General features: G+C 51.6%; 1 protein-coding gene across 11 annotated transcripts in view; it reads right to left on the reverse strand.

The window, feature by feature from the left end:
* Positions 1-11,441: 11,441 nt before the first annotated feature.
* SRCIN1 (SRC kinase signaling inhibitor 1) overlaps positions 11,442-21,291 on the reverse strand; it is a 56,911-nt gene continuing 47,061 nt past the window's right edge. For 4 of the 11 annotated variants that reach the window (XM_046677561.1, XM_046677559.1, XM_046677557.1 and 1 more), the window contains one exon: positions 19,410-21,040. In XM_046677561.1, the coding sequence (XP_046533517.1) occupies positions 20,129-21,040 (912 nt within the window). In that variant the 3' untranslated portion in view covers positions 19,410-20,128. Of the gene's footprint in view, positions 12,516-16,657; positions 18,572-19,391; positions 21,041-21,291 lie in introns of those variants that run through there. The other 7 variants (XR_006890843.1, XR_006890844.1, XR_006890842.1 and 4 more) reach the window with 5 other exon arrangements.

The following is a 21,291-nucleotide window of genomic DNA, read 5'->3' on the forward strand; positions in this document are numbered from 1 at the left end:
CTCAGCTGTCTCGCTTGTTTTGGAGGGAGGAGAGGGCCAGAGCGGGGCTGGCTGGGGGGAGAGTGAGGTACCTGGCCCGCGGAAGGAGGGCGGTGGGGGCTGGACCAGACGGTGGCAGAGTGGAGGCAAACCTCCCTCTCCTGGCGGCTGTGTAGGTGTCCGGGGAGACTGATGTCAGCAGACACAGGCATAGAATAGAAGACGCAAGGATGGTGACCCTCATTGCTGCGGGAGGTTTCCGTGCACCTGCTCTCTCTGTTCCTGTGGAGGCCAGGCAGGAGCACAGGCACCTTCCTTCTCAGGCCTGCCTGGACCTGCGGGATGGTCCAGAGGTGCTTCCCAGCAGACAGGATGTTTGGGCAGGCCCAGGCCACTGATGGGGCCCATCCTGGCCGGCTGTCATAGGCACTCTGGGCCCAGACAGCATCCTAAGAGGACAGAATGGCTTTACACCTTTGTCTTATTCACATGTGTCCGCTTACAGGGGCTGGGCTGCCCGCTATGTCATGGCTCTATAGTTGCCCCTGCCAGCTTCCAGGCTGCCTCCCCTGAGCCTAGTACCCATGTGTAGGAAAATCAGGTGAGAGTCATCAAAGAGAACCTAGGGAGGAGCCGTGGAGCTAGGAAGAGCGTAGCTGCTCACTGAATCCCCTTCCTCTACCTGCCCCCCAACCATAGGTTGTTTTTTTTGGGCAAATGAGCTAAGAGCTAGTGTTACTCTGGGCTCACACCAGCCCCAAGGGTTTTATGTGTCTTAAGACAATCCCCCAATACTTTTGAGCTCTGCATCATTATCTCCATTTTATATATGAGGAAACTAAGGCACAGAGAGGTGACGTTACTTGTCCACTGTCACACAGCTAGTAAGTGGTGGAGTCAGGATAAATCCAAGCCCAAAGAAAGGACTTAAGGACAGGGTTACCTGCCCACTGGCCCACCTTCTCCAGGCTGTAGTAGGCTTTGGATGAGAATAGAGATTTTGATCCTGTGCTCTCCTTCAAAAATAAAGGAGACCTGAAGACATCTCCATTAAAGAAAAAGAGAATTTGTCATTAATACACCTGCCCTATAAGAAATACCAAAGGGAGTCCCGCAGGCTGAAATGAAAGTACGCTAGATGGTAACTTGAATTCACAAAGAAAGAAAGAACACCAATAAAGATAACTACATAGATATTATGAAAGACAGTATAAACATTTTTATTTGTAATTTTTTTCTTTTTTGCCTCTCTTTGTGTTTCAAAGGCAACTGCATAAAGCAATAATTGCAAAACTGTGTTGATGGGCTTATAATGTATAAAGGTGAAATTTGTATGACAATAATAGTACAAAGGAGTGAGGAGAGAATGGAGCTATATTGAAATAAAGTTTTTGTGTACTATTAAAATTAGGTTAGTATTAATCTAAACTATATTGTTTTAAGTTAAGATGCTAATTGTAATCCCCAGGGCAACCACTAAGAATATAACTTAAAAAATATTGTAAATGAAACAAAAAGGGAATGAAAAAGATACACTAGAAAATATCTATTTTACACAAAAGAAAGCAGGAATCAAGGAATAGAGGAACAAAATAACCATAAGACATATGAAAAAAAATAGCAGACATAAATCCTACCTTAGTAATTACATTGAATGTGAATGGAATAAACACCCCAATCAAAAGGTAGAGATTGGCAGAACAGCTTAAAAAATATGATCTGACTGCATGCAGCTTACAAGAAATTTACTTTAGATTCAAAAACACAAAAAGGTTAAAAGTAAAAGGATGGAAAAAGATACCATGCAAAGAGTTACCAAAAGAAGATAGAGTGGCTATACAGTATGAGATAAAATAACTTTAAAGACAAAAATTGTTACTAGAGTTGAGAAGGACATTTTATAATGATGAAAGGGTCAATCTATCAAGAAGATAAAATGATTATAACTATGTATGCTTCTAACAACAAAACCTGAAGCAAAAACTAACAGAATTGAAGGGAAAGTAGGCAATTCAAAACAATAGCTGCAGATCTACACTTTCAATAATGGACATGGGGCTGGCCCCATGGCCAAATGGTTAAGTCCACACGCTCCACTTCGGTGGCCCAGGATTTCACCCGTTCAGATCCTGGGTGTGGACATGGCACCATTCATCAGGCCATGCTGAGGCAGTGTCCCACATAGCAGAGCCAGAAGGACCTACACCTAGAATGTACAACTATGCACTGGGGGACTTTGGGGAGAAGAAGAAGAAGAAAAGAAAAAGAAGATTGGCAACAGATGTTAGCTCACATGCCGATCTTTAGGGGAAAATAATGGACAGGACGACTAGGCAGAAGATCAACAAAAAAGTAGAAAACTTGAACAACACTGTAAACCAACTAGACCTAACAGATATCTAACAGATATCCAAGAAAGACCGCACCCAACAGCAGCAGAATACACATTTTCTCAAGTGCACGTGGAACATTCTCCAGGATAGACCATATGCTAGACCATAAAACAAGCCTCAATAAATTTTAAAGGATTGAAATCATACGAAGTTTGTTCTCCAACCACAAAGAAATTAAATTAGAAATTAACAGCAGAAGAAATTTTGGGAAGTTCATGAATATGTAGGAGTATAGAAGCATACTTCTAAGTAACCAATGAGTCAAAGAAGAAATCACAGAAGAAGTTAGACACTCCTTAAGATGAATGAAAGCAAAACCACAACGTATCAAAGCTTATGGGATGCAGCTAAAGCAGTGCTTAGAGGAAAATTTATAGCTGTAAATGTCTATTGGAAAAGAAAGAAGATTTCAGATCGATACTTAAACTTTCACCTTAAGAAACTAGAAATAGAAAAGCAAACTAAACCCAAAGCAAGCCAAAGGAAGCAAATAATGAAGAGAAGAGTGGAAATAAATGAAATAGAAAATAGAGAAAATTTAATAAGACTAAAAGTTTTTTCTTGGAAAAGACCAACAAAATTGACAAATATTTAGTTAGAGTGACCAATAAAAAAAGGGAGCTAAATATTTGTCAATTTTGTTGGTCTTTTCCAAGAACCAAGTTTTAGTTTTATTAATTTTATTAATTTCTAAATTAATTTTGTCTTTTTTTTTATATTTTTATGGGTCATTATGTAAATGTAAACCACAGCCACAATGAGATACCACTTAATACCTGCTAGGATGGCTTAAATCAAGAAAATAGAAAATACAAGTGTTGCTGAGGATCTTGAGAAATAAGAACCCTTGTAAGAACGTAAAATAGTACAACTGCTGTGGAAAACAGTTTGACAGTTCCCCAAAAAGTTAAACAGAGTTACCACATGACCCAGAAATTCCACTCCTAGGTATCTACCCAAAAGAAATGAAGACATATGTCCACACAAAAACATGTATATGAGTGCTTATAGCAGCATATTCATAACAGCCAAAAGGTGGAAACAGCCCAAATGTCCATAAATGGATAAATAAATCATTGTATTTGTTTATTTGTTCATCTACAATGAAATATTATTCAGCCACAAAAAGGAACAAAGTACCGATGTGTGTTACAACTTGGATGATCCTCAAAAAATATGCTAAGTGAGAAGCCAGACACAGAAGGTCACATATGATTCCTTTTGTGTGATATATATACAGAGTTGGCAAAACCATAGCGACAGATTAGGGGTTACCGGGGGAGGGGGGGGGGGGGGGAATGGAAAGTGATTGCTTAATGGGTATGAGGTGTTTTTATGGGATGATGACAAAGTTTTGAAACTAGAGAGAGCCGGTAGTTGCACGACATTGTGAATACCCTAAATACCACTGAAACGTATACTTTAAAATGGTTAATTAATTGCATGTTATGTGAATTTAATCTCAAATTTTTTCTAAACATTTTTTTTGAGGAGGATTAGCCCTGAGCTAACATCTGCCACCAATCCTCCTCTTTTTTGCTGAGGAAGACTGGCCCTGAGCTAACATCCATGCCCATTTTCCTCCACTGTATGTGTGGGACGCCACCGCAGCATGGCTTGCCAAGCGGTGCATGGGTCAGCACCTGGGATCTGAACCGGCAAATGCCAGGCTCCCGAAGCAGAATGTGCAAACTTAACTGCTGCACCACTGGGCTGGCCCCTCGAATTTTTAAAATTTAAATTACATATACTCATAAGTATAGATTGTATTAGAAATTGAAATGAATAATAAATTCGGAATAATTTTGGAAGATCTTTTTTTAAAAAAAAGAAAATCTCAGTGGGAATGTAAATTGGTACAGTCACTATGGATAACAGTATGGAGGTTCCTCAAAAAATTAAAAATAGAAATACCATATGATCCAGGTATTCTACTTCTGGGTATTTATCTGAAAAAAATGAAAACACTAATGCAAAAAGATACCCATGTTCACTGCAGCATTATTCACAATAGCCAAGATATGGAAACCAGCCGAGTGTCCACCATCAGACGAATGGATAAAGAAAATGTGGTGTGCGTATATATATATATATATATATATATAAAATGGAATATTATTCAGCCATAGAAAAGAAGGAAATCTTGCCATTTGTGACAACATGGATGGAGCTTGAGGGCATTATGCTAAGTGAAACAAATCATAGGGAGAAAGTCAAATACTGTATGATTCCACTCACATGTGGAATCTTAAAAAATAAATAAATAAACAAGCTCACAGATACAGAGAACAGATCGGTGGTTGCCAGAGGTTGGGGGGCGGGTGCATAATGGAGTCAAAAGGTACAAACTTCCAGTTCTAAAATAGATCAATCCTGGGGATACAGTGTACAGCATGGTGACTACACTTGATAATGTTGTATTGTGTATTTGACAGTCGCTAAGAGAATAAATCTGAAAAGGTCTCATCACAAGAAAAAGCCGTGTAACTCTGTATGGTGGGGGATGTTATCTAGACTCACTGTGCTGATCATTTCACAGCACATACAGGTATCGAATCGTTGTGTGTACACCTGAGACCAATATAATATTGTCTGTCACTTATACCTCAATAAAAAAAGAAAATCTTTAACACTCCCCCAATTTTATTTCTATAAGCAATGAACAATCTAAAAATGAAATTAAGAGGGGCTGGCCCCATGGCCGAGGGGTTAAGTTCACCTGCTCTGCTTTGGTGGCCCGAGGTTCACCAGTTCAGATCCCGGGTGTGGACCCAGCGCCTCTCATCAGGCCGTGCTGTGGCGGCATCCCACACAGAAGAGTTAGAATGACCTACAACTAGGATACACAGCTATGTGCTGGGGCTTTGGGGAGGGGGAAAAGAGGAAGACTGGCAACAGACGTTAGCTCAGGGCCAATCTTCCAAAAGTAAAAATGAAAAGGAAATTAAGAAAACAATCCTATTTATAATAGCATCAAAAATAATAAAATACCTAGGAATAAACTTAACAAAAGAAGTACAAAATTTGTACCAAGAAAACTACAAAACATTGGTGAAAGAAATTAAATATCTAAATAAGTGCAAAGCTATTACAGGTTTCAGAAGTCTTAACGTTAAGATGGCAATATGCCTTAAACTGTTGTAAAGATTCAACACAATCCCTATTAAAATCCCATCTTTTCATCTTTTTGGCAGAAACTGACAAGCTGACCCTAAAATTCCTAATGCAAGCAACCCAGAACAGCCAAAACAATCTTTTTTTTTTCAGGTGAGGAATATTGGCCCTGAGCTAATAACATCTGTTGCCAATCTTCATTTTTTTTTCCTTCCCAAAGCCCCAGTATGTGGTTGTATATCCCCGTTGTAAGTCCTAGTTCTATGTGAGATGCCACCGCAGCATGGCTTGATGAGCAGTGTGTAGGTCCGCGCCCAGGATCCCAACCCCAGGCTGTGGAAGCAGAGCACGTGAACTTAACCACTAGGCCACTGGGCCAGCCCCCCAAAACAATCTTGAAAAAGAAAATAAAGTTGAAAGTTCTTAACTTCAAAACTTACTACCATTCAAGACAGTGTGGTACTGGCGTAAGGACAGACATATTTCATAGGCAACATTTCTTCTTCTTCTTCTTCTTTTTTTTTTTTTTGAGGAAGATTGGCCCTGAGCTAACATCTGTGCCCATCTTCCTCTTTTTTTTTTAATATGTGAGATGCCTGCCACAGCATGGCTTGGTTAGCAGTGTGTATGTCCAGGCCTGGGATCCGAACCGGTGAACGCTGGGCCACTGAAGTGGAGTGTGCGAACTTAACTGCCGTGCCACCGGGCCTGCCCTGTAGGCAACATTTCTTTAGGAAAACTCCAAATCTATCTGAGTTGAACAACAGGAATAGGGATTTTTCCCTGCCATTCTGACCTGGGCAGGAAGAAGGACCATGATAGTGGCCTGAGCTACAGCAGAGCCTGGGGATTTCGGGTGAAATTTCTGGGATGGTGAGCAGAGCTATGGGATGGAGCTTCCTGCCAGGTGTTGTTAGGAGTGGTGTCAATCAGTCAGCAGCAGAGTGTCAAGGGAGCCTGTCGTCAGCTAATGGGCACGGTGGCCACAGGCCCAAGGCTCCAGCACTGTGAATTGTGTTCAGTCACCCTGTGAGCTCTGGGATCGCTTAAGCCACTCAGAGAACAAAGAAGAAGAAAATGCCCAGGGGACTCAGAGGAGATGTGCAGAGAGTGAAGAGAGATGATGGCTTCCCCAGGTTTCTATGTGTAAAGCAGTCCATTTCTCCTGTCAGTTAGGATCCGACTCTGAGGCCAGCCTGACGTCCATCACATCCTTGCTTTGCTCAGTCAGCCTTCACATCAGTCAAATGGAGGTAATAGTACCTTCAGCCCACGTCATGAGGACTAAAGGAACGCTTCATAAATGGTAGTAATGAGTATGATAAAGCATCAAGAAAGTGTGGCTGTTGGGAGGGATAAGTCCTGGGTTTGGATTCCAGCTCCATCACTTCATAGCTACAAAGCATCTGTGACTCAGTTTCCCATCCCTCAGCCATAGGATTGTGAGCGTTGAGTGAGTCCAGGCAGCCGCCGTCTGTACCTGCCCCTAAATGATGGCTCTGCGCTCGCTCCTGCCCGCCCCGTCTCTTCTCCACGCCGCAGCCAGAGGTACCGTCAGAAATAGTGTCAGGTCATGTCACTTTCTTACTTAAAACCCTCCAATTGTTCTCCACGGCTCCGAGAGGAAATCCACCTTCCTTACCACGTCCCACAAGACCTCTGACGGGGCTTCTGCCCACCGCTCCAGCCTCATGGCATGCCCCTTTTCCCCTCCTCACTCCGCTGGGGATTCATTCATTTTCTGGAACTCACAGATTACTTCCCACCTCAGGGCCTTCTGCCTGAGACACTCAGCCACCAGCTTCCACATAGCCACTCGTCATTCTGAAGGTTTCCACTCAAATGTGGCCTCAGGGCTGGGTCACCCTCTCTGAGGTGGTCCCCCTTACTCACTGCCACAACCCTTGCAGGCCTGCTGCCCTGTGGCACTACATGCTGTCTGTCACCGCTTTGCCCGGGTATTGCAGTCTTGTGTCTTGGCCGGCTCCTCTCTGAGATGCCGAGCCATAGGTGCGGGCAGGAGATGGGCAGTGCCTGGCAAGGAGCAGGCATTCCAGAGGCCTTGGAAGGATGGATGAGCGCCTGGCATAGTTCCTGGCACGCGGTTGATGGTCCCATTTGTTACTTGATCATGAACTGTCCGTGAATGGGGTGATTATGAGAGATGAGGGGGTTTTGGCTGCTCTCCCAGCTTTCTGGGAACAAGATGGGCAAGGGAAGGCAAGATCTGCTGACATTTAAAAAGGACATAAGGGATGAGGTCTGGCTGGCTGAGTCTGAAGGGCTGCTTGGCAGGTGGGTGACCCATGGAGTGGGCAGTCCCTGCAGCCAGTGAGCAGATCCTCAACCTCGGTCTCCAAAGAGGCTACTGGCTTTAGGTGGAGGACGTGAGAATGGGGTTCTGGTGAGGCCTGGAAGAGTGTGGCTCCGGAACACTGTCATTACGTCATGGGATAGAAGGGATGGTGTTTGCGGGGGAGGCAGAGGAGACCCAATAACACCCCAGGCCTCAGCCAAGTGAGAGCATGCCGAGAAGGGCAGCCTCAAGGACCCTTAGAACATGCTGGAACAGTGGTACAGCCCTCAGAATATCAGGAAAACCTGAAAAACCCAATCAGGACGTCTGGCCCACTCAACGGTGGGCAGGCTGGACTCCGATGTGGTAACCTGGAAGGCTTCGAGCAGCTTGCTGGCTACGGAGTCATGGTCCAGGGTCCCCACCCAACCAGAATCAAGTGTAAATCTCCTCTCAGGGGTCCTCCAACTTCAGAGGAGCCCATGGGGTAAAAGGGGCCAGCAGGCCTTTGAAGAGAAAGTGGAAATGCAGCATGTTTGGGGCTGAAACTAGACCTTCAGAAAAGGATTTTTCAAACCGTGGGTTTTGACCCATTAGAGGGTCATGAAATAATTCAGCGCGCTGTCACCAAAATGTTTAGAATTTAACAGAAAGTATCACAGCGCATTGTATGTAGGAAGGGCTGTGTCACTAAATATATGGGTGTTTGTGTGTGTGTCTAAATCGTTGAGATGTAAAATGTATTTCTTACTGTGAGTTACAGTTTTAAAAAAAAGTTTGAAAGCTGCTGTTCTTGAAGGACTGGCAGACACATGAAGGGTCATTCCACCCACAGAGCGAGCGGCCAAGAGCCAACCCAGGAGACTGCTGGAGGTAATCAGACTCCACTTGGGTCCGGGGGGAAAGCATTGGCTTTGGCGTCAAGCAGAGATGGATTCAAATCCGGACTCTGCATCTTACTAGTCGTAAGACTCTGGGCAAGACACCTGAGGCTCTGGCTTTGTCACTCGCAGATGTAGGTGATGGCAGTAGATCCCTCACGGGTGGTAGCAAAGTGCCTGCCAAGAGCTGGTACCCCATGAGAGTCCGTGGCGTTCCTCTCCAGCTTGATGGTGGTTCTCACGGGCCCTAGGGGGCAGCTGCAGCCCCACGGCCCGTTTCTGCCCTCCTCCTTCACGCCCTGCCTGCTAAGTTGTGGGGCAGTTGGCCACCAGGAATTTCCTCCCCTCCGCCCCATCCCGCCCGGCACCTTCCAGGGTGAGGGTGAGAAATAACGAGACAGCAGCCTAGAGGAAGGAGATCCAGGAGAGGAAAAAGAAACAAGTTTTATTTAAGCCCCAAACACTCGGCTAGAAAAACCAAAAACAAAAGAGAGCAGGGAGGTGGGGAGAAGAAAAAGGACATTAAAAAAGAGAGACAGAGAAAACACAGCAACCCTTTTCCATTTGAAATTGTCAAGTTACACTGACAGAGGTCACAGAATATCCACAGAAGCCATCACTGCTACACCAACACGGGCCCTACGGGGTGGACAGGGTGGGGTGCGGAGTGGGGGTGAGCCTCAGGGGGCCCCACCTGGGACCCCTCTCAGAGCCTCAGGCCTGAGGCTCCTGGGGAAACAGCATATTGTGGAAGGGGCGGGAGAGAAACCCCCCATGCGAGTAACACAGCACAGTGGATGGGGGCCAGGGGGACCAGGTACAGGGGTCCCCCCAACATCTTAGTTTTCTCTTGGTCAAGCACACACTGATGGACAGAGCATCGAGGCGCATGCAGCTGGGGGGGCACTGACGTGCTGCAGGCTTTGAGAGGACCGTGGGGATGGGGGCTTGGGAGGGGAGCCAGAGCGAGCGGTGCAGGGACGATGGAACACACACACAGGCACTCCCACACGCCCGGGTCCACACACACGTGCGCACACACACCCACACACACAGGTCACGTGCACCTCCACGCACACCCCTCTGTCCACACACACGAGTCTCTCGCAGCTCCGCACGTCTGCACACACACGTTACACGTGTTCTCACCCGCAAAGCTCCTCCACACCAACGTGCAGGTGGGCACGTGCTGATGCCCAAGCAGGTTGCATGCACCTGTGTGCACATGCCTCCCTGCGCACACGTGCGGTAGGTCACACCTGTGCATGCACATGCTTCCTCCACACGCCGGTAAGTGGACTTGGGTAAGGGGGCTTGCGCTGGTGTACACACACACACATACACACACACACACAGGCTGTGCACAACTCCATGCCAATACCTCTCAGCCCGTAAATGTGCAGGAACCAAGGTGACAGAAAGATGCAAATCCCACTGGGCTCCACGTGAGGGGGTGGGCGGGGCACAGGGCTCCCTCCATCTGCCCCCTCGTGGATGGACACCCCACACACCTCCTCCTCCCCCCACAAAGGGACATTCAACTCAGGACAGTGACAGTGGGGCACACATTCAGGTCACGGGGCTGAGGGTGGGAGGTGGGGGGGAGAAAACTAGCAAGCAGAGAGTAATGGAGTGGAGGGAGGAGGGGGCACCACTCCCCTCCCCTCCCAAGTCAGAGGGTCTCTGTACAGCCAAATCAACCAACCGTTTCACTGGACCACAGAAGCCAGGCCGGTGTGCCCATCCTCAGCCCCCCTCCCCCGCCAGAACAGCGGCCAGGGAGAGAGTGCCGTGGTTTCTTTTTTTTTTTCTTTTTTAAATATTTATATATATTTATATTACGTATATTATATATATATAATATGTAAATATATTTTTAAAACAATATAAAATGTTAAGACACTTCACTTAAATGTAAAGAGTTGCCTGCAATTAAAAGTAATTGCATCATTTATGAGGTCCTTTTTTTTTTTTTTCTATTTTCCAGGGTTTTTTTTCAGGAGGGATTTTTTTTTTCCTCTTCTTTTGTTATTTTTCAAAAAGGCTTGCTTGCCTTTGTACAAAAATGATCCAAAGCTAGAAAACAAGGATGAGCCAACAAAAACAAAACAAAGAAAAAGAAAGAAATGAAGAAACACAACCCAGGCCCCCCCCTCCCCCAACAGCTCCCCGGCTCTCCCCCCCGGCGCCCACCGTCCCCCCACCGTCCCCCCGGCCCCAGGGTCTAGGAGGCTGCGTCCCTTCAATGGCTCCTTCTTTCTGTGCTTACTCGGGGAGACTGATCCCAGGCCCCCTCCCCTGTGCTTACCCCACTTTGTGCTCCAAATAGGAATCGTGCTCCCTGGGGACCCCTACTCCATCCTCCTCAACCCCAACCACATAATCTCCCTGCTGGCCCCTCCCTGTGCCCTCTGGGAGGTCGGGCCGAGAACCAAAATTGGCCCCTCCCTCCCCCATTCAGGACCTGGCCAGAAGCCTGTGCCCACAGCCTCTGTGGGGCAGGCGTCCACGAGTCGGGGACACTGGCTGGCTGGTCAGGCCTCAGGGACCCTCAAGGATCTCACCAACGGTCACAGGCTCCCCATTTAAAACCATGTCTCACCCCTTCCCTGAAAACCCTCAAATCTCAAAGAGGATGGCTGAAGGTCAAGTCACCCCACCCGTGGGGTTCGAGCTGTCCTCACCACCCCCCGTCAACACCCTCTCTACTCCCCCCATTTCCCTCACAACCAGACCCTTCCCACCCTCCAGGCCTCAAAATCTAATTTGCTAGGCCCTTCATTCCTGCCCACCCTACCCCCTTAAATAAGTTAATGTTATTTAAAGTGCTAAATTAGGAAACTAAAAGTACCAAATACCCCTCCTCGGGGCTGCCCTCTCCCAAGGCAGGGTCCCCAGTGTCAGGCTGTCTGCTCAACCCACCGTCCACAACCAACAAGTCCAAAGGGTGCTCCCACCGCTCAGCACAGGCCGGCGGCTTCTCCCCACAGAAGGGCGGCCCAGGCAGCCAGCTCCTCTCCGAGGACACACAGATTCAACGGCCTCACACCCACCCCGAGGCCCCTCAAACTCTGGCCTCCCTCTCCGGCCCATCCAGCGGGACCCCAGGCCCACCAGGGCTGTGGAGGAGCAGAGTTCAGTCACGTCCTGAGGTCGGACTGGTGGGGCGCCTCCAGCGCCGGAGGCTCCCTGCGTCCCATTTTCCAGCCTGATACTGGGGTTGGTCCAATGTCCAGGTTTTCCTCCAGGAAGGTTTCCGAGGAAAGGGAGAGGGAGGTGTCTCGCTGCTCCAAGTCTCCGTGGCTCAGAGTTTGCTTGGAGCGCTCTTGGAAAGTTCGGGGGGAGGCAGGAAGGGTGGGCAGGATGCAGGAGCTTCAGCGTGGACTCGGGGTAAGAGCCGGGAAAGAGAAAACGGAGGGACGATGACAGGAATTGGGCCATTTGGGAACAGGAAATCAAGGGAAGGTGGTGTGTTTTGGTTTTTAGTTTTACTATTTTGCTTTTTAAAAAAAGATAATTAAAAGTGAATCGTTTAAAAAAACCAAAAACACCAACAGGTCATGGGTATAGAGAGCTGAGGAGGGCCACACTTTGGCAGACCCTTTGGAGGGTCTAGAGAATGGGATGGGGGTAGCGTGGAGATGAAGGGAAGAGTAGGAAGAGAAATGGCAGGGGTAAGGGACCGGGACAGGCTGGGGTGGAGGTGTGAGGGGGCTTCTAGAAGGAGATGGAAGAATTCCTCGCCCCAAAGGAAGTCAATACGGGGATAGAGGTTCTGGAAGCTGAGGGCTTTTCTGAGACTGGGCTCGAGGTCTCATTCGACCCGCTCATCTCTTTAGATGGTTTAGTGGCCTGGAAGAAAAACAGGGGTCAGGGGTCAGAGAGAGGAAGGGAGAGCCACATGCTGGCTGCCAGCTGAAGTCTTAAAAAATGAAAAACCTCCACAAATCCAAGAGAAAATTCACTGCAAAAGGAAGAAATCAGAGGGGCATCTGGAGAGAGTGGTCCCCTGAGACAGTGGAGGAGGGCGCCACAGCAGGGGCAGGAAGGGGGGACACACGGTTGGACCAGAGGGCCTGGGAACCAGGGTGGGAGGGTAAGTCCACGGTTACTGAGAGGAAAGAGAAAAGGTAGAAGAGAGAGAGCAGAGAAGCACAAGGGAGACCCCGTCCAGGAGGGCAGCCAGGGAGAAGGGGAGTGGGGAGAGGGCCGGGGAGGCGAGGAGGAAGTGAAATGTTAGCTACCACGGGGGTGCAGGGAGGCGAGAGGGGAGCAGCCCAGCTCTCAGTCCCAACCGGTCAGCCACCCAGCGAGGGCCCCTCCTGACCTCAGCAGGGGGCTGATTCTCAGCAGAAGGTCTTGTGGTAGCAACTGAGGCGTGAGCTTGTTCTCTCGAGGGAGCACTTCTCTTAAGAACCCCCCATACCCCCCATCCCCTGGAAGCTGGAGGAAAAGGGACCACTGCATCCAACCTCCCACTCAAGGCAGGAAGCCCACTGCATGCCCTACAAATGTTCCTCCTGCTTTGAGCTGGGCCTCCGGGTACCGGGAAGTCACTCCCTCACGACACGTCCTGCACTCACGGGTCAGTTCTCATAGTTAGAGCCACGCCCCTTCTCCACCTCCAGCAGACTCCCTGCCTCTGTACTGGTCCTGGAGGTTTGTATGGTTCCAAGCCATTGATGACAGGTCACAAATGCAGATTTCCAGGCCCCACTCCAGAGTCCATCTCTGGTGTGGACTCAGGAATCCACACGTTAGGCAGGCGCCCCCAGTGATCCCGCTGCACACTTAACTCTGAGGTCCACTGGGTTAGGGCTACACAGACGGGGTGTTCTCCCTGTCGCTGCAGTCACTGTCCCTCCTGGCCTTGCTTGGCTACTAGTGTGATAAGTGAATTGCCTTGATAGAAAAAGATAGGAAGAGGGCTGCAGACAGTGCTGGGGCACATGGCCAGAGACCTCGTGCAGGTTAGGTCTGGGGAGGTCACTCCACTGACCTGAGGGGATGGCTTGCAGCCTGACTGGCTGACAGTGACCCTGCCCTTGCAGCTGGAGAGCACCACGCCCCTTCTCCCAAGAGGGATTCACTGGCTTTGTGTCCACACTTTCCCCTTAATGAGAATTAAGGCCAGAGACCCGTCTGGGTCTTCTAACCTCTCTCCTCTTTACTGTGGCTGCTCATTCCTTACTCACAGAGGGGCCAGGGCCGCAGCCACAGGATCTCTGCATCCACCCAGTCCTCTGCCAAGCGCCACGGCCCCTGTTTGCGGGGTCCTGGTACTTGGACCTGGAGAAGACTCATTCAAAGGCAACTGAGAGCTCTCTCCTTCACTCCCTTGGGCTCTAGGCCCCTCCCCCACTGCCCATTTAGAGTTCTTTCTCCCAAAGCTGGTGGGAGGGGAGCACATCTGCTTTCTCCCCGTGTCGCTTCGCATCTCACAGGGTCCCAAGCCAGCACTGACTCCCTCCTGGCTGTCCTCTTTGTCCTCAACCCATCTCTCTAGTTAAAAGCTTTGTCTGTTCCTTCCCTTTAGCATTTGTCAGGGGCCCCAGTCTATTCTGAGCTTTGGTCTTTGGACCCCCTGCCGTCACGCTTGTGCCACCGCCTGACTCCTGTATTCACTCAGGTGACACATCCTCACCCAGGCCATGTCCTCCTTCTCCCACAGCCCGCGGAAGGCCTTTAAACGCCAGTGTGTGGCAGCGTCCACCGGCCGACGTGGACGCCCCCCACCCCCGCTTCACGGCGACCTCTTCCATCGCTCTGTGAGCACCGGTTTTGCACAGTCCTCTCAGGTCGTCTTTCCTCCCAGGAGACTGGCTGCAGCAGCATCCAAAATCCACTTTCCTGAAGCTGAGGGAGCATGTCCAACTGGGCCCTGTCCTGTGCTGCTCAGAGTTCTCGCGTGACACAGCTGCTGTCTCTGAAATTTCCTGTCACTTCCATTTCACCAGCCAGTCCTGCCCTGTTGCTCCCAATTATGTCCAGAGAAGCAGTGCTTTGTCACATTTGTGGCAAGGCAGAAACCTTCAGCTTCCAGCCGAGGAGACTGGAACCATTAGCCAGGCCCAGACGGCTGAGCTCTGACCCCTCTGCTTTCTGTGGGTCAGAGTCTAGCACCGCCCTATGCCCCGAGCATGCTGACCTGTCCCTCCATGCTATGACGCACAGATTTCCATATAAGTGTAGGTCATCTTGAAGTGGCAGATCCTGCTGGTGCCACCTCCCTCTGCCCGCACGCCAGTCCTCCTTGCTATTTGCCTGAATCAGGCACCGGGCTGTCAGGAGAGGCACGGCTTTCCCCCAGCCCGGGGTAGGTGCGTCCTGATAAATCTATGGTAATTTAGTAATGTCCTTCTCCTTGCCAGTGACTGATTTAGGAATGGGAAGAAGGGAGAGGTCAGATGGGGACTTCTGGAAAGGTTCTCCTGCTCCTAAAAAGATCTGTGTGCCTAGGACCCCTGGAATGAAGGCAGCCATTGTGGGAGGTTGAGGGGGCCAGGATGAGGGCCAACAGGACCAAAATCTGGAAGGAACGCAGATCCTGACGGCCTCGAGCCACGGACTGCCCCTGCTTCCAGAGTTCTTGTTTTGTTAGAAGCTACCTTTCCTTATTGTTCGAGCCATTCTGAATTAGTTTCCACTATTTGCAGCTAAAAGCATTCCAACTGACACATGTGAGGCCCACAGGTGCTCCCCTAACGCTCTTGTCAACAGTATTCCTGTCACATGTGCCATCTCACCAAGGCTTGGTGACACCCACGAGGTCACGATCCCTGTAAAGCAGTAGAGTCCAGCATTAAGACAGCAGAATCTATGTCAGGCAGACCTGGGGTTAAGTCCTAGCCTAACTGCGTGACCCTGCGCAGGTTATCTCCCTGGGCCTTCACGTCCTCACCTGCAAGCCAGGGACATTGGTTTCACATGAGATGACGTACACAGAGCACGGGGCTCAGTGCCACACTCAGGACACATACAATAGATGGCGGATATTATTGTTATTACCATATCGTTGTTATTTTAACATTTCAAGTCTGTTTTGTCTATTTCCATCTGGATTGGGCCTGATCCGTGGCAAATTCACCCCTTCAGTCACCTACCCAACAAATATTTACTGAGCGCCTGTGTATGCCATGCACTGTTCTAGGTGCCATGAGGATGGAGCAGTGACAAGATGGATTAAGCACATAAAGTTTAAGATATAAAGTTGTTATGAGGATTAAATAAGATACATAAACTTGGTACCTAAAAGGTGTGCCAGCTGTTTCCCATTTGCCTCTCCACTGCCCAGACGCAATTTCTGCCCTGCTCTGTGCCCTGGCTGGCCGAGCCCTGCCACGCCTGTGCCGACTGCCTTCCGGTTGGGTTTGGCCAAAGGGATTAGGGCAGAGTGAAGGGGGGAGGGGAAGTTTCTTCCCTACCCCCTGCCCCCTCGGCGCCCTGTCGCAGGTAGCAGCCATGCCGCTGTAACCACAGCTCCTGCCGGCTAGCTCTCACTGGCCTCCCTAAGCACTGCGATCCTTGCCCCTCTCCCCAGGGAGGTCACAGCTGCCTGCTCTCACTAGTCCCTCGGTGCCTCAACACCCCTTGTTTGTTCCCTCAACCCTCTGGGGCAGCACCTTCATTACAGTCTCTTCGCTTCAGCCGTCTGAGGAGATATGCTGGGTGTTCACCAGATTTCTTAGCCCCAGTGGGGTGTCCACGGCTTCACGTCTGCGCCAAGCCCTTGATCCTTGCACCCCAGGAATCTGGCTCCCATCCCACCCCTGGATCTTGAGCACAACATCCACGAGCTTTCTCTCAATCACATCCTCTGATTTCTCTGTAGTGCCTGCACTGTTGCACCCCCAACTCGGACTCCCCTCCGCCCCCCAATTTCTGTGTCTCTGATCCTGGCACTTCTATTCCTCTCCCCCTCATCATTGTCAAAGGCAGCTTCGAGCTCCGCGTCTTAGAACCTCATGATGAGGGGAGGCCTCTGCCTAGCCCTGTCCCTAACAAGTGTACAGTGCCACCAAGGACAATGGTGACTCCTTCCCTCTGTGGCTTTCAAAGCTCGTTCCCGTATCTGGCATTATATGACCTCAGAACGCACTGCACAGATGAGGAAAGAGCCTGCACGAGGAAGAGGACTTCGACCAAGGTCACAGACTGAGTTGGTATGGAGAGGTGTCCCCGGCCCAGAGGACGGAGGGCCAGGTGACCCAGGGTGGCTGGAGCAAATTGAGGGTGTGGGATGGAGGGCGCCGGGAGAGCTGGGCGGAGGGACCCGAGGCGGCTCATGAAGCGCTCTGGGCAGCATGTGAAGGACTTTCGAGCTTCTTACCCGGCAGGGGCTGGTGGGCACAGGTTTTAGGCAGGGGGAGTGACAGAATCAAATCTGCATGTTACCAACTCCCTCTGCACCCCGCAGGCCTGGGAAACAGGTTAGAGGCAACAGAAGTCACAGGGGACCTCAGAAAAGCATGCATTTAGGTAGCGAGGCATAAGATGATTTTTTTCCCTGCTTCTTTATAACTTTTCTTTACTTTAAAAATTTTTCACAAGGAACACGTATTACTTTATTAGAAAGAAGATGCTTTTTCAAAGAAAAGCTACTAGAAAAATGGAAGTGCCAGAGAGCCAGAGCAGTGGCAGGAGTGTGGGAAGAGAAGAGTTCTGCGTCTGTAGGAGGTGACGGAGAAGGTGGAGCTCGGAGACGCCCCAAGCGTGGGCGGATGCCTGGGGGTGGGTGACACTTCCTGGGGGGAAAGCAGCTGGGGCAGGCTTGAGCTCCGAACAGAGACCTGGAAAGGGACAGATGGTGCCTGGTACCCAAGGAGAGGAGGGTGTGGTGTGACGAGCAGAGAGGCTGAGGAGAAACCTGGGCACAGCCAAGTGAAGAGGCAGGCAGAGGAGAAACGCCCAGAAAGGAGTCAGGAGGGCCGGGGTGAGGGCTGACAAGGAAGGAGAGGATGTCAAGGAATGGAGGGTCGAGGAATACAGCCCCCGGTGTATGGGGGCAGGGTATACCCTGCACGTGCTGCGGAAAGGTGGGGAGAGCACCCCGGAGGTCGCTGGAGACCTAGCCAAGCCCAGTGGCGAGGCTGGAGGGAAGGCGGAAGGCTGAGGAATGAACGGAGGTGAGGGCCTGGAGGCGACCAAGCTGAGGACAGAAGGGAGGGCACCCTGCGGAGGAGCCGTGGGAGTTGGGAGTCAGGTGGGAGATGGCGGAGCATAAGTGTATGCACGGGGAGGGGGTCAGACAGTCCGGATTTGAATCCCACTCCACCACTTGCCAGTTATGTGACCTTGGGTAAAGGCTCAGTTTCCCCATCTATCAAACGAGGATAACAAGGACCTTCCTCAGAGTGGTGTGGTGAGTGGGAAATGAGATGATGTGTGTGTCTGGCAGAAGTGAACACCCCATAAATGTCAGCTGCTGTTCTGGACACAACGGAGGGACCAGCCTGGACAGGACGAGGGGAATTCATCCATGGTGGCGGCGGGGAAAAGAGCTGGGGGTAGGATTTGCAGGGTGTGGCTGGGAACCCATGAGGAAGACAGTGGGCTAGCAGGGAGCTAGTGAGGAGAGCCTGGTTGGGGGCGGGGGGCGTGCCTGGATGGCCCATCTCCCCTGGATTCTCCAGGGAACCAGCAGACAGGCAAGGCCCCGTGTGCCCAGGGCTGTTGCAGGGCCATGTGGTGGGAAGGGCTTTGGGAGCCCTGGGTCTCAGTCCTGGCTCTGATGCCACCTTGCTGTGCACTCTTGGGAACTCCCTTTCCTTCTCTGAGCTGTCCCCTCATCTGTAAAGGAGGTGGCTGGACTCACTCATCTCTAACTTCCTGCCTCTGAGCCTAGAACCTTCTTCAAGTCACAGCGTCTGGACATTTCATGGCTCCACTCCCATCCTGGCATGCAGGAGCTGCTCAGAAGTATTAACGAAACAAAAGAATACATGAAAGGTCTCTCTCGACATCTAGGCCCAGGGACCACCCTGTACCTTCTGACTGGGCCACACGGTGGGCCACGGGGCAGAAACATCCACAGATGGGGTTGTCTACTCTGTACACTGTCGCCAAGCCCAGTAACTAAATCTGAAAGAGGGTGCATCGCCTGGCCACTCCTACCCACCCCCCACCTGGGAGCCAAAGGCCCTCTCCCTCTTCTCCCCCCCTCACCCCGAATGTCAGCAGGGAACCCACTGAAACCAAAACACGAGACTGGAAAGCAGATGCAAAACTGGTTCCTCCCTCAGCTGGGAGATGGCCTAAGAGCTAAGAGGGAGGCTGAGAGTGGGAGCCCCAACGAGAAGGCGGGACCGAGAGCAGAGAGAAGGAAGCAGAGGAGAGGAGTGGAGAGGCAGGAAGACTAAGGGGGATCAAGGCCCCTTCCACACCCCAGGGCCGGCTGGACAAGGGGCCCAGGCACTGGGGCTGGTGGAGACATGAGTCCCCTTGCTCCCCCTCCTCGGGGAGCAGTGGGGGAAGGGCTCTCTCTGCCCTGAGTGAGGGGCCTCCTGATGGAAGCGGCCTCGCTGAGAACATATGTTCTAAACCAGACCCAGAGCACTGGGATTGGGAGAGCAAGGAGAAGACGGCTCGAAGGACCAATGGGGCAGTCCTGGCGGGGAGGCTTTCTCTGGGCAGCTGGAGGGAAGGTGGTCCCCGGAATACGGGCAGGAGATGGCCTGCACACAGCGGGAGCACATTGTTGGGGGGGGGTGCTGCAGTGCCCACGCCTACCTGCTGCTGGGCCTGGATCCTCATGTACTCGGCCCTCTGCTTGCCGTGCTTGCCTTTGTCGGGGCTGCCTGCCTGGCCCTGAGCCGCCTTCAGCCGAGAAGCCCCCGCGGTCACCACCTTCATGGGTGGCACGCTGCCACCGCCACTCTGTGGGAAGAGAAACAGAGTTGGGGTTGGAAGTGGGATCATATAGGACTCCTAGATACCAAGTGGAGCCTCTGGGGCTGGGACCTCCTTGGTGGGCCCTTTGAGACCTGGAAACCCTTCCCTGGCTCCACATCCCTGTCCAGGACTCCCTGGACCTCCACACTCTGAGGCCAGGTTTAAGGCCCCTCTGCAGGAGAGGGGACAGGGGCCCCCAGCCAGGTTCCCAACAGCTCCTGAGTGAGAATTCTTTGGTAATTTCCTTGAATAGCCCAGGGACAGCTGGTGACCTCCTGGGGGAGCCACTTCTAAAGCAAGTGTCCCTGGTAGCACTCCTACTCCTGGCCAGGGGCACCATCCTGGGCCCAGGAGAACATGTCTGAGATTTGGGGGATGGAGGGTGTCTTAATAAAGGCAGACAGACCAGGACTGGCAGCACCAGGCCCATGTCTTCCTCCAAATGGGAGGACAAGGGTGAAGTCTCCCTAGGGATGGACAAGTCCGGCCCCTTGAACCACCCCAGGCACCACGCAGGCCCAGAGGAGCCCTAGGATCCAGAGGCGCAGGCAGAGAAACAAAAGAGACAGAGAGAGTCAGACAGGAGAGGGGGAGGGGAGCGCAGGGATGGAAAAGGGGGAGAGAACTTTATTTGTTGGTTTACAGATACAGAGCAGAGGGGAGAGGCCCTGGTCCCTGCCTGGGCTGGCTGGGCTGATCCCTGAGTAGGCCAGCTTCCCAGCCTCCCTCAGGATCTGCCTGCAAACTCCACCCTGGTGCCAGGCTCCCAGGAGGGTGGCAGGAGCTGAGAGGAGGCCAGTGGGAGGAGGGGGCTGGCATAGTGGTCCTGCAGAGCCCTCTCCCCCCTCAAGCTCTGAAGACCAAGAGACTGGAGCATGAAGGCAGGAGGGGAGGACAGGGGAGGAGGCAGCCACCTGGGGACCAGGGGGCAGGGGCAGAGGGCTGCCAGGGGGGCCCGTGGCAGGAGCCGTGCCCATCTGGCTCAGGGTGGCTTCCAGCTCCCGGAGAGTTTCCTCTAGGCTGTCCATCTGCTGGGTGGTGGCACCCCTCACTGGGCAGCCCGGGCCAGCAGCAGGCTGGCCACTGCAGGATTGGGCATCATGTCCAGAGTCACTGTGGGTCTCCTCTGGGTGGGTCTCAACAGTGGAGGGCTCCTGAGCCCCGTCGGGGGCTGGTCCCTGAGGACAGGGAACCCCGGCTCCTCCCTCCTCTGGGCAGCAGCCCCCTATCCCCAGTCCCTTGAGAGCTGCCCCTTCCTTCTTGGGCATCAAGCTGCTCCTGGGCTGGGAAGCCTCGGCCACCATCCCTGGCGGGGCCCATAGGCCATCCCAGCCCCTCCCGCTGCCAGCCAGGGTCCGAGGTCGTGGGGTGGGGGGCGTCCTGGAACCGGGTTCCTCAAGCCTGGCCTCCAGTGGGGAGGGAGGGTTGGGGGCACACTCCGTCAAGATGATCCGGGGAACACAGAAGGTCCTGGGGCCTGGGGCAGCCTGGGGGGGAGAAGAAAGACAAGGGAGAATGTGATCCATGCAAACCAAAATGCTCCAAGCCGGGATGGGGGTTGGACATGGATGAGCCCAGCCCCTTCTTTTCATACATGGGGAAACTGAGGCAGGGGAGGGTCCTGACTGAATTTACCCAGCAAGTTAGGGGCAAAGCTGAGAGTAGAAGTCAGGCCTCTTTCCACCACACCCTATGGTCTCCCACTGTCCAGAGGAGACGGCAGTTTCCCCAGAAGCAC

This window comes from Equus quagga, chromosome 11, assembly GCF_021613505.1.
Source record: "Equus quagga isolate Etosha38 chromosome 11, UCLA_HA_Equagga_1.0, whole genome shotgun sequence".
Classification (NCBI taxonomy): domain Eukaryota; kingdom Metazoa; phylum Chordata; class Mammalia; order Perissodactyla; family Equidae; genus Equus; species Equus quagga.